At 41.8% G+C, this 13,455-nt stretch overlaps 1 protein-coding gene across 1 annotated transcript in view; it reads right to left on the reverse strand.

The window, feature by feature from the left end:
* Window positions 1-13,455, reverse strand: part of LOC121833497 — a 51,415-nt gene that overhangs the window by 22,820 nt on the left and 15,140 nt on the right. Inside the window, exons 6-7 of the mRNA XM_042286831.1 lie at window positions 11,721-11,827; window positions 9,355-9,486 (exon numbers count right to left, since the gene is read on the reverse strand). Coding sequence (XP_042142765.1) covers window positions 9,355-9,486; window positions 11,721-11,827 — 239 coding nt within the window. The remainder of the gene's footprint in view (window positions 1-9,354; window positions 9,487-11,720; window positions 11,828-13,455) is intronic.

Here is a 13,455-nt window from a genome sequence, read left to right on the forward strand (position 1 = left end):
GCTAGTAAAAGCTAGTAACTGCAGCAGTTACTACCTTTTCATGAATGTTACTACCTTTCACCAACAATTTACTCTATCAAACTCGCAACAGGTAGTAAGAAGTTAGTAAATGCAAGATTTACTACTTTTTTTTTTTTTTATTGAACTCAGATTGCAGCACAAGGTGCTATGTCATAAAATACACTTTTGCCCAACCACTTGCGGGCGAACTATAGTTCCTTCATATTTTTGACCGCATCAAACAAGTGAGCCCACTCTGGCGAAGACTCTGGGGTCCTACAGTACACCGACTGGACCTCGCTGACAATTTCGATGAAATGTTTATGCACCGATTTAATTCCGGGGTCAGCATGCCGGAATTCCATTCTGGTTTTCCATATACTAAACAAGCCTAGGACGATGAAAAGGTCGTAAGGCACCGACTCACTCTTTTCGACCGGCAAGTATCGAATCGTCGCCGGGGACAGCAAAAAATCTTTTTTTAGGGTCCTTTGTAGGATGTCCCAAAAATACACGGCGTCCCAACAGTAAATAAAGACATGGTCGATACTTTCCGGCGTCTTACACAGGAGGCAATCCCCGGACCACGGGACGAAGATACCTCTGTCTCTGAGCCAGGGTTTGACAGGCAATGTCTCGCTATGTAACTTGAAGAAAAAGGACTTGACTGCCGGTGGGACGCACATCCGTTTTACACGACGGAGCACGTCTTGCCCGGGACACTGGCTATACAGTGAGAGGTACAATGGAGCAGGAAAAAGTATCTCGACCAGATCCTGCCTTAGTTTCTTTTTCGTGACTTTACCAAGGTATTCCATGGAAAACCGGGCTTGTAAAAATAATACAGCATCTTGGGCCTCTTTTAAAAACCCTGAAAGACCAGCGGGTTCGGTACATTTGCTTGTAACCAACATTGTGTTTTCTGACCGTTATTACCTTTTTACTATCTATTTACCACTCGATAGGCGCGGACAAGATGGCGGCGTCTGCTGCAGAACCGATGGCCAGCGTTAGTGACGCACATACTATGGATAAACATAGCCGCGTAGCACGTGTTAAAAGCGTTTCATAAATAAAAAAGATTCATTTTGCTTTTTTTTTATTATTGTATTCCTTAAACGTTATGTCTTTCGTTAGCAAAATACGTTTGGCAACATTGTACGACAACCAGGTTTGGGTCTGGGACCAGTCGGAGTTTGCGAGACGTTCCTTTCTGGGATCCGAACCTCCCGTTTTTGCCGTGTGTCGTGTGCTGTTTTCTGTTCACGTGTTGGAATACATAGGTAACGTTCCTGCGCTCGACTGGGCAAGTGTGTGCGTGGACGTGGACTGCTTCGAGTTTAGTTCCAACGAGCAGTTGTCGCTCGTCACCGGATCCACGGCTCGACGGCGATCGTTCGGCCGGTTCAGTGGCAGGGGTTTCGCCGCTCAAGAAGCTTCGCTGCCTCGCTCCTACTTGACGCTGAGAACGCCGTCTTCGCGGTCTGTGTATGCACGGTGGTAGAATGATTCTGATTAAGCTGTATTCGATCGTGACAGTGCACTGTCGCGACCGTTGATGCGTGTCGCAAATAGTGTATCTAGCATTAGGACGAATGAAAAAAAAATGTTTTGGCATTCTCGGGCTCTTTCTGAATTTGCTTATATCTTCCCCCAGAAACGCGAGCATTCCTCAGAGGGCTACGCACAAATGAAGATGCGAGCTGCATGCGGTAATAAGTTTGCATACATTTCTGTCGCGCAACGCGCGAAAGGAGTGCAGCCGCCGTCGCACTCACCGTCAATTACACCCCTCGCTCGCCGCGGGTGACGACAAGAAAATAACCTGTCGACAACGGCGACTGCATTCGTTTGAATCTTCGATTAACGTAAGCGACGAGAAAACTGGTTCGCGGCAGCTGTGCGGGGAAGCGAAGACATGGATGCTGGGATCCGGTGGGGGAGGTTGTTGTATCGACTGTCGCAAATAATTTCCGTGTTTACTTTTGTTTCCTACTATAGAAGACAAAAACCTCGAATCGTTTGAAAGCTTTCTTGAGGGAGGGTATTGGTGCGAAAAGAGCGCTATATTCGCAACACTATTCACTGACGCTGGGATACACGGCGAAAAACTTGCGCACTCAAATGGTCAGTATAAAAGACTCATGGGCAGTCAGGGGATTTTGCGATTAGAGGGATTCGAGCAAGCGCGTCACGTGCGTGTTGCCAGCGTACGGCCTAAATTTAGATCATCGCTTGTGCGGATGCGTCCTCTGCTCTAGGCAGGCGTTGTGAAGCATGGATCACCACGACAGATGCCTGATTCCGGGTAACCTGCACTATTTATGATAAATATTTCTTTATTTTAAAAGAGATTTATTGGTTAGCCAGTGTGAAAATTCAACTAAACAAGGAATACCAACTCGAATACATACATAATACTGGTACTGTGCGTTGTGAAATCGCCGGTTCTGTGCGGTTTACTAGTTAGAGTCTATAGTTGGAAATAGAGAAATACACGAGTTCTACTTTGGCGCTAGGAACAGTTATCAGCTTCATGACCTAGTAACCATTACTACCCACAGTTATTAGGTACCTAGTAACATATGTGACAAGCAGTTACTAACTTCTACCTAGTAAATGCTACTAGCTTTTTATTTAAGAATGTCGAAGAAACTCCAGAAAGGAGTAGGCAAACGCACAAGTAATTCCTCAAAGCTTCTAAAATGGAGCCGCATCAATACCCTGTAGAAACGTGTCTCTTTCACAATAAAAGCGCTCCTTTGAACCTGCCTATACAGTGGACGATAAAAAAAAAAAAAACGTTTTATTCGTTTGTTTGACACATTTGAAAATACCACAAGTTGAAGAGGGCTGGGTTTAGTAAATTCAAGACAGAGCTTGAGTTACCTCTGTCTCAAAACACGCGCAACATTTCATAGTCCCTGGCAGGTTGAGAACAACAGGGAGGTCCATCAGTCGTCGCACCTCCAGCGCACGAGATTCCCACCTTTGAAAGCACTTTGGTGTCTCGTGAACCTCGAGCGTGCAGGCACGCACGACGGATGGCAATGAGCGAGTGCAGGGGGCCGGGCATTCAAAAGACGCGCCCTGCTGTTCTCCTGTCAGCGACCATTCGCCTCGAGATCGACATGTGTCGCCACCGCGTGGCCGAAATCGGAAACATGAGAAATCGTGGATACAGCCGTGCGTCGTCTGCTACATAGCGCACGTTCAGAAGCATGGATCTCGACCACACAAGCCCGTTTCTGACTAAGCTGAACCCTCATCAAATGACTTTTTTTACTAAAGGTTTAGTTGTATTGTTTTTCACGCGCGAAAATAAAAAAAAGCGATTACTATTAAGTCGGATGTTTCCATTATCTTAGTGAGGTGGTTGTAGAACCGCTGGTTCAACATATTTTTGCTCTCGCACAATCCCTAGCTTTTATAAAATATTAAGTGCTGATTGGAGCTCGGGGTTGATTAAACAGTTAACCCTACTAATCTTCACCTTTTAATTGACTAATCAATTGATAATTCCGTTACATGATTTTCTCCAGTCATATTACATAAAATACATTAAAACGACACTTTTCTTTACTCATTATGTCATAAATGGCATATTGCAATCCCATTTCAAATTCCACGTTCTGGCGCCTAGAGTAATATGAAGACTTTTAAACTGGAGTCCGTTCTAAGTTATTATTTAATCAGTGTGATCACCCCGATGGCAATCACAGGTATGTTGATGTGGTTTATCGGTTGTCCTAAAGAAAATAAAGACGTCAAGAATATTAAACCAGGCATTTTTTTTCACTTCTTTTTTTTTTTAGTTTACGACGATTTTAGCTTAAGATCCCAATTAAATGGCAAAAAACGTATCGCGATTAAAGCGTCACTCGAAAAGTCTGAAGGTTAATTGATGAACTGCCCATTCCCACATTGCGTTAGGTTAGGGCGCAGAGGTATCGGAAAGTCTGGTGAGAGTCGCTGGCGCTCATCAGTAAAAGAGTGTCGCTGCGGCTGATACTGTCTGTGTCATAGTGCGAATCGTTTGTTATAGTTGCAGAGTACTACGTTTGAATAAATGATAATTTAGACAGGAATGTATAACATTGTCGCGATTGGAAAGAGCTGGACCAGAGAAGAACTTAACCACACTATGGCACAGTAAAAAGATTGACTCCATCGGAACTTTCTTACTCATTGAAGCTAGCAAAAGCGCGGTAATCTTGAATATAGCAGCAACGTCTTTCTATGCGAAATATTTATATTACTGCAAGCGCTAAATGTTACGCAAAGAAAAATCCATTAAACCAGCGATTTCACAACCTGCAGTACCCGGTAAGTATTCAGGATGGAATTCCTTGTTTTGTTGAATTTTCACGCAGGTGAACCGATACATTTCTTTTAAAATAAACAAGAAATTAACATAAAGAGTGCAGTTTACCCGGAAACAGGCATCTGTCGTGGTTATTCGTGCTTTACAACGCCTGCCTAGAGCAGGATATGCATCCACACAAGCGATGATATAAATTTAGGCCCCACGCTGGTAATACGGTTCGATCTTCACTGACGCGCCGAACAGCAACGTGCCATTTTTTGCTATAACTATTTTCCCACCGATCCTATGCTACAAACTAAACGCAAGAATCTACACCGTCTCGCGAGCGAGCGTGGAGAGCCTATGTGGCAGCCATGCTTCCAACCCCGCTTCGATGACGTTGATAGCGCGACACCTCTAGGTTGATCACGAGGCCAATAGTAGAAATAGGCGTCCGCCGAACGCATTAAAAAAAAAAAAAGAAGTCTCACCATTCTCACCAGGTGCCGAACCATAAAAACTATAAGCACCATGACGGAGGCGAGGCTGAGTGTTCCAACCAGAATCTTCGCCCAGGGCGGAAACTCGTTGTCCGCCATGATGAGGTCTCCCTCAACAACTGCTAGGGCCTGATATGTGAAGATAACCTATCAAGCAAAAATCCAGGAACTTATTTACTTTCCACTTACCTATAGGCAATCTGCAAAACAGGAGCTGCGTTTCGGTTTCTTACATCGTATCGCGTTCAGTGGTGGACACCGCGGTCCTCCACCTCAAATCCACCCGTTTGCGTTTCTCGCCCTGGCCTTCGTGGATTGATCCACGAAGTGATGAATATACGTGATATGTACACGTAACTGCATCACGTGTACATATGAATCAATCTACCAAGACTAGGGTGAGGTACGCTGCGGTGAAGCGTGAAGAGCAGGTCCGCGGTATCCGTGCCTTGCCGCGGTTGGTCGCGGTACGATGGACGAAACCTGAAACGCTCTTCGTTGACACTAAATTCTTCGTTGACACTAAATTTCCAGAACTCGTGTCAGCCGCTGGGGGGCGTTACAGTTTTTCTCATTGACTATTTGTAAATTCTTGGCATGCCTGAATATTTTATGAGTAACTAATCTCGACATACAGGTTACCGTCACTACGATCAGTTCTTGTAATGCTTTTTTTTTCGACTTGGAATTGCTTTAAGTGCAAACACTTTTACAATAAAAATAATTCAGTTATTTTTTATTATTTATTTGTAATATTTTCGTAGCGAGGCATGTGCTGGGTCTCAGGGTATACTGCATACCAAAATCTAAGACTAAACTATTTTATTTTATTTTGTTTAAACGGAGGCTTTGAAGTTGAGCGAATATATAAACTCGGAAACCCGGCGTTTCATACTTTTCTTTTATATACAAGACCGTCTCTACATGTCGAACCATACCAATATGCTTAGTGCTGTAGTTATAGATACACAATTGAATAGTATAAACAATTTATTAAAACTAAAAATGTATATACATGAAACACTACAATGCGATTTTGCTAAAACAAATGATTGGATATGTGAAAAGTATAATCAGTTTAATATTTGCGAGTTAAATTTTCAATTAAACTTAGAACAATTTGCAAGTACTATTCAAGCGTTTGTAGAACGTACTATTTGTGCGACTCCAGTAAACGTGCTTCTAAAAAACCGAATGAAACATTTATGTTCTCTAATGTGTTGTGTTTTTATTTTGTGCTACTGTTCCTCGTGCGTCATAAACATCTTAGCGAGGGCGTTTCGCGCACACGCAATATCAGAGGGAAAACAAATTTGAACGCGTAGTTTATGGACATCAATAAACACTTGAAAACATTTTAAAACACTTCGAATATAGTAAAGACCGGGCCTTGCAGTTTAAGTCATGAACTCACGATCGTGATCGTTGGTGCTGTGAAGGTCCAAGTCATCATCCAATAAGGGCTCACCGGTTTCTTGAGCATGTATTCGACATCAAAGCAGATCCTTCTCAAACCTAATAAATAAAAATACTGATTATTTTTCCTATATAATACAAAACACCAAACATTGCAAGAATAACTGAGCACCATTTTGGTTGTTCACGATTATATTGGACTACTCCGAGGCTGCTTAATACATAGTAAGCAAAAAAAAACGCTGTTGATATAAAACCCCTCTTCTCAGTGACTCTCGGACATCTTAAAAACGGTTTGTACTAATAAACAAGTGTCTGTACTCAAAATAACTGTTTACATTGCTGGACACGTTACACCCATATCAATCACTTTTACTTCTATTATATTTTAGCGTTTCTCACAATGAATGACAAAACAAGCTCCCCCCCCCCCCCCCGTTCCCCCTCTTGCCAACAATTACCCTAAAAGCTTTCCCATCTGACTTACAAAGCCGAAAATACTGCGAAATCTACAGGACAAATCTGTCGTGGAACATATCTTTAACATAAGGTTCCAACATTTTATTCAGACTTACCGTAGAACCATATTAAACCCAGGGTTTCTAACATTGTCACAGTAAGCATGAGGTTCCGGTTAAGCCCCTGTTCAATTATCTGGTGAAAGTAGGGGCCACCCTGGAAATGCAATGACGTCATAAATATTCCGTTCCGCATAATGAGCCGTCAAGTTAAATTTGGTTTTCAGTCACTATCGGCAGGTTTGACAAACAGGCGACACAACCAATTGAACAAACACACCATCAGTTGTACAGTACTCAGCAAACTTATATGGAACACGCAAGCTATGTTGTTTTTTAATGGGAACTCTATCTTTGTGACAGCGGAGCAACGGTTTTGGTACGTATCACTCAACAAAGCACTCTGAAGTGCTACACCAAGAAGCCGTAGTTCTACCAGGATAATGTGTGTCCAGAATAATTTCTACCAGGGTAAAGCTGCCATGACAAAACACACAGTTCACGACTTCCGTACAGATTTGGTGAGCACTGTACTCCCACAGTGGCTTAGTAGACAGAACCTTGATATTTCAATTATATTTGCCTTTATCAAGATGTTCTTTGGGATAGACAGTAGTATCACCCTGGTCATTGTTTGATGCTTCAAAGGCAAAGCGGTTTTTCTCTATATGACACTCTGGGAAACATTTTTTGTAAGTGCGCGTTTGATTAAGCCAAAACATTTAATCATTTGAAAATATAACAGCAAAGAATATCGGCGATATTCAATAAAAATGATGAAAATATAAAAAAACGTATTTAAACTGGCAACCAGTTAACTATAGGGGTTTCAACGGCATAGCTATTTGTAATAAAACATTCTCCACGCGAGGATGGCGTTTGAGGCAGACAGTACGACGTTATTCAAGCAACTCATAACCGTACGAAATGCAAGGCAATTCGTGCTTCACAAAAACAATTACTGGAAACTTTGCTATATCCTGCTATGTTGCCCTATATCATATTAATTCCTATGCTTCCCTGTATCATGATAGTAGTAAATGTTATACCAGGAAACAAACCCGGTAAGCCTCAGTCAGCGGAACACAAACAGCTGAAAATTCCGACCAGGAAAACAGGATTTTTAAGATGGCACCTCGCAAGAGCATCACTTCCCGAACGTGAAAGCGACGTTTGCTTTTAGAGTGGCTCATCAAGCATATTTGCCTCCAAATGTCAAGGGACTGAAAAAAAACTATTAACTCAAAATATACCTTTTTATGTAAACAAAACATCTAGCACCATTGTGGCCCTTTTAGACTTGACTGTCGAAACATTTTTGGCACATCAAAATCATTTACGTTATCGCGTTTAAATGTTTGCAGGGTGTTCCAGTGACAACTGAGTATATTTGAAAAAAAAAAAAACTTGAAATATAAAAGTTTATAATTTCATCAACGGCATTGAACCTCAATGGACGACTAAAATTAGTCATTGCCAATTTAACAGCCAAAAATCTGCTAATTTACTTTGAAAATATTAGTTCTAGCTGGCGCATTTCACATGTAGATTTGTTGCCCGTCATTCTAGTATGCTATATCAATTAGAAGTTAGAAAACCATATTATTATCCGCACTGCTCGATGTCAAAATTGAGCTATTTTTAGTCAGTGACGCCGAAACGAAGGATCTAAAGCGCCGAAATCTGTGCACCCCACAAAACACCAAAGTGTGGCACGCCTTTCTTCCGACCACGTGTATCTTAGATCACGTGCCGCTGCCAGATCGGTTCGCGCCTGCCGCGGATGCCAACGTCACTTCCAGGTTGGATTTCTGTCGCTCTTTTTCTCTTAGTTTTGGTACCTTAGTCTTCTCACACAATCAATTTGAGAGAGAATAGCGCGGAGCAGAATTTAATTGTCTGAATTCTAACAACTGTGGCATAGTGTGACCTCGGGCAACTCATAATTAAATAGATTGGGCTGGGTAAGGCTATTATTTCCAAGGTTAATTAGCGCATCTTAAGCAATTAGTTTGATAATAATTATTTTACTCTCGTAACGAGGGTTCTCCCCAGAAATGCTTGACATCTGGGCATCTGACAATATCCAGGGTGTTAGGGGGAGAGAGGGTATTTGTGTTCTCGTCACTTTCTCTGCTGCGCAGCAACTGATTTTGCTTGCAAGGATTCTACTGTTTTCTTGCGTAATGCCACACAAGTCTGCCAAACTCAACAATCTGGGGCGTTGTGCATTTCCAAAATTCATATTGTTTTCCCAGCGGAGGTAAAATAGAGAGGTGGACAGTAAGCCAGACAGGTGGACGGCAAAGCCACTGGCGCCCACTGTGGAGAGAACCCTGCTCGTAACCTAACCTCCGTCGCAATCGATAATGTTACCCCGAAGGAATTATTCTTATATTTCACGTTCGCGTTATTAAACATTGCGATCAGGTGTTGCTGAAACATCCTGTGTATTAGAGCCAGAATTCGGCACTTTTAATGGCGTGAAGATGAGAGATAATAAATTTCACAGTTTCAAGAAACACTAAAAGTCTTGTCTTCTGCAGGGCTGAGAACTCGGTATGGTTTCTATTTTTGTTTTGTGGCGAAGCTTATGTCATAAGCAGAGTTTCACCTGAGTGCAGAAGAGGGCGCTGACGCAATAGGCCACGCCACAGACTCCAAGAAGAGCCTTCCTGGTAGCATTATCGTCCACAAAATTGAAGATACGGCACACCTCGACCGCGCACGTATGTACCAGGAACACCTGTAGGATTCAATCGACGAAACAAACGAACTGTATTATGACATAATTGCATTCCAAGGCATCATACGTAGTGCTACCCACGTAAGCCACAGGTGTGTAATATGGTTCATAATAAGGTATATATTGCCCTTAATTTCGGAAGCGTAGAGGACGGTATGAACCGCTTGCGGTCATCCACGTTGTGGTATAGAACCGAACAAAACAAAGAATATCAAGAGAAGATAGGGAAAACGGGTGGCTGTGTTTTCTGAACATTTCGCTCAATTGTCCACAATGTAGTTCTTGAAGATATGTGGATCCCGAAACATTTAGGGACACGTTCTTGATGAAGTGCGAGTTCTGAACGTTGAAGTTTTGCTTAGCGACACCCGTTCATTTTTATTCTCATCCGGAGTCGTCTGATGATGCGATTAGCGAATGGGCTATGTTGCTGTGTGTTTGTTGATGTTGCCTTTTGTTTCGGTAACGTGCTTATTTCTAATGGAATTTAACCAGTTGTCATTTGAGCGAGTGGTGAATCAGCTCGCTACCTTGAATGTGCGGTGAGTAATGCAATGTTTTTTGTGTTTTTTTTTGTTTTTTTTTTATTTTTTAATGGCGTTTAGCGTAGAAAGTTCTGAAATTTTCATATGACCGGAATAATAATCAGCTTCATGGGTCTACTTTGTTTCTTCCTCATTTTAAACCTGAAGTTTTCGAGCGTGTGGGGCCTTCACGTCCCAAGATCAAGCACGCAAACGGCATTTGTTTTCCCCTTGATTTTGTTGCAACATAAAAGAAGTGCAAAAAATGTTCGGCCTCTCAGATTCCCAGCGCAAAAGTGCTTCACTACGCCATTCAGTAAAAATGTATTATTCTTCTCACATAGCGGCAAGAAAGAGGCATCTTCTAAGTTTTTTATTCATATATCTGGCACCCTAAAATACAAATATCCACCTAATTCACAAAGCGCTTCGGCGCATTGGACTTTACATAGAGCCACGGTGGGACTGTACTTCCTGGAGTAAAACTCCTGCAGTTTGGCCGTAATAGAGCATTGCCTTAGTAGGCAATGCTTTTTTTATTTTTTATTTTTTTATTCTCCAACAAACTGTACTGTGGTAATTAGGCCACTTTTAAAACACATTTCGTTCTGGAAATCGTCGCCACATAAGATTAGCAGAAAAAACTCCACCCCCAATTTAACGGAGAAACATGGTATACTAAAAAAAAAACGGCATTATTCTAGCGTCACCGAATGTTATATTCGGTTCGCTGCTACAACTACATTATGTTGCTTGTAAATGAACATTATATGTTCTATGAAATTTTCAGAATAATGATGTCTATACAATACTCAAGATCCAGTAACTTTAGCAATACCACCTTAAAAGAAAGAAAAAACCTTCGTTTTTGTTTGCTTTTTGGCAGGGGGGGGGGGGGGGGCGAGGGGGTTCGCTTTTCCTGTAAAAGTTGTGTTGCAACTCTAGCCCGAATTCTCTTATTCACACTAAAGTTGCAATTCTCAATTGTCAATCCCTATTTGATATCCAACTGGAATTCGACAATCAATTTTAAACGAATGTGCCTTTGACAAAACGAACGCAGATTGTTCATGTTGGCCCACTTAGTGATCGGTTGAAGTAGACGAGCTGTATCGTCCTTCAACAAAAAAAAAAATTGCGCGAATGACGATTTTTTTTTATTTGACCGCTATTTTTTTAACATATATAATGCATCACTCCCTGTAACTTCATTATGTAGCCTTTTTTCGTTAAATATTATAGGAACATATTTTCATGGTGTTGTAAAAATAATATAAAGCAGAAACACCTCACTTTGTGACCACAAACAAATACTCTTAATAAAAATAATGCACAGAAACAAATAGCTACATGATGACGCCTGCGTGATATGGCGGTGAAATGACATTTCGAAGTGCAAGGATGACGATTCATATAAGCAATAAAGAATGTTCCTAAAGTAGTATTTTATGTTTATGTTCAAGCTTCGTGATTTAACGACCCTAGTCTAAAATTTGTTTTTCTTTCCGCCTGATTTAAATTAGGCAATTCGCGGAAGTCACTGGGGAAAAACGGGGGAAAAAATCACACCGGTTACCCTTTTTATGAGATCTGAATGTTTCCTACGATATTTACCAAAATGTCGGCTTTTCTTATAAGGCTTTCAATTAGGTTTATTGCACAGTATTGCTGAACAAATATTCCTCTATAAGCTTTTAAAAGTAACCTTACGTGAGCGCTTATTCCAGCCGCGAAGAGCGCCGTGAAGACCGAAATGCTGCAATACATCGGGTACGTGCACGTTAGGACCAACTCCGGTAATGTGACCAGCTGATGAACTGTAAGAAAATCCCCTAGCATTACAATCAGTTTGTGCCAAATGGCAGCAATGGGCATTACTAAAATCAAGATCAAGATTAAACACACTACTAAATGAATCACAAAAACACAGGTAGTCCGAACGGACATGGTCGCTCCAACTCAACAATCATTGGTAAAAAAATTAATATTGTTAGATATATTCTAGTTATTGTTTTACCAAGGTGAACGTACAAGCGTGGACTTTATGCTGTAAAAGTATCTGATGGGCACTTGAGCATGTGTGCTACAAGGGCTGTTCAAGCCAGCTTGTAAGCACCTGAAATTACAACTTTCTATACATAGAAGTGAAGAGCATTATTGCATTGATTACATTCATTAGGCATTTTTGGTAGCGTAATTGAGATGTTCAACAGGCTATAGTTTTGATGTGGGACAAAACTCGTCGAACTAATAGCACTGTGCGGTGTGTCTTATATCTAGTATCACGTAGGAAGTCTTTTTTTCTCTCTAACATGCACTTTTTACACATACAAAAGTCTAGGACAGATAAATTCTGTTGGTCCATATTAATTTTAGGTAGAACGTCCTCGCGCAATTTCTCAGATCTAATTTGCGCATACAAGACAGTACAAAATTACACCTGCGAAATCCGCTGAGAAACAGATCATTATGTGTCATTATGTGGTTTTGATTTCTCAGATCTAAATTGCACATACAAGACAGTACAAAATTACACCTGCGAAATCCGCTGAGAAACAGATCATTATGTGCCATTATGTGGTTTTGAGAACAGGTCGGCCTAAAAAGAATTGTCCAAAATGCTAAAGAAAAAAGGCTCGATTCTCATACCGAGAGGTACGATAAATTACGTATTTCGTTCATTTTCCTGAGTGATGCCAACTTATTCGCTACTTATGCGAAAACGACGGCATCTAGTGGCTAGAACAGAAAGCTGTAGCGACAAGTTCGCTCGTGAGCCTTCTCGGGCGAATCATATATTGACGGCGCCAGGCGGTCTAAAGACGAAGCCGTGAAAGTTCACAGAGCGCAAGTTCGTCTGCTTCCTGCGCCGCAAGGGTTGCACTGACGTCAGAACGCCGAGCTCTGATTGGCTCTGATGAGAAGGATAGTGGGTAGACCTCAATGATTGCTGCCTCGAGGTCTACCCGCTGTCCTTCTCGTCGGAGCCAATAAGAACTCGACGTTCTGACGTCACAGCAACCCCCTGCTCAGGATACAGACGAACTTGCGCTCCGCATAGGTTCGAAAACGTGATGAAAATCTAGAATAGTCTAAAACTGGGACGAATGCAGATGAGCGAAATTCCTTCGAGACAAGTCTTTTCGCTCTTTCTTCTACGAATACCTTGTGGGTTTTACTCAGATTAAAACTACGAAGATGAGTCGTTCCGCCTACAGTTACTGAGCGCTTAAAGCGGGGGTAACACCGCTTATACACCATACAAAAGAATGCTTCGAATGCCGCATGGCAACGAGTTCAAGGAGAAAACTTGGCAGGAGGCATTCGAACCACTAATCTTGATGTGACTCCTTTCTGCAGACTGTCTTTTGTATGACGTATGCGCAGTGTGACCCCGGCTTAAAGGGACACTCCAAGGAAAAAAAAGTACTTTGAGAAGCATAAA

This window comes from Ixodes scapularis, unplaced genomic scaffold, assembly GCF_016920785.2.
Source record: "Ixodes scapularis isolate PalLabHiFi unplaced genomic scaffold, ASM1692078v2 PGA_scaffold8__174_contigs__length_109621045, whole genome shotgun sequence".
NCBI lineage: Eukaryota > Metazoa > Arthropoda > Arachnida > Ixodida > Ixodidae > Ixodes > Ixodes scapularis.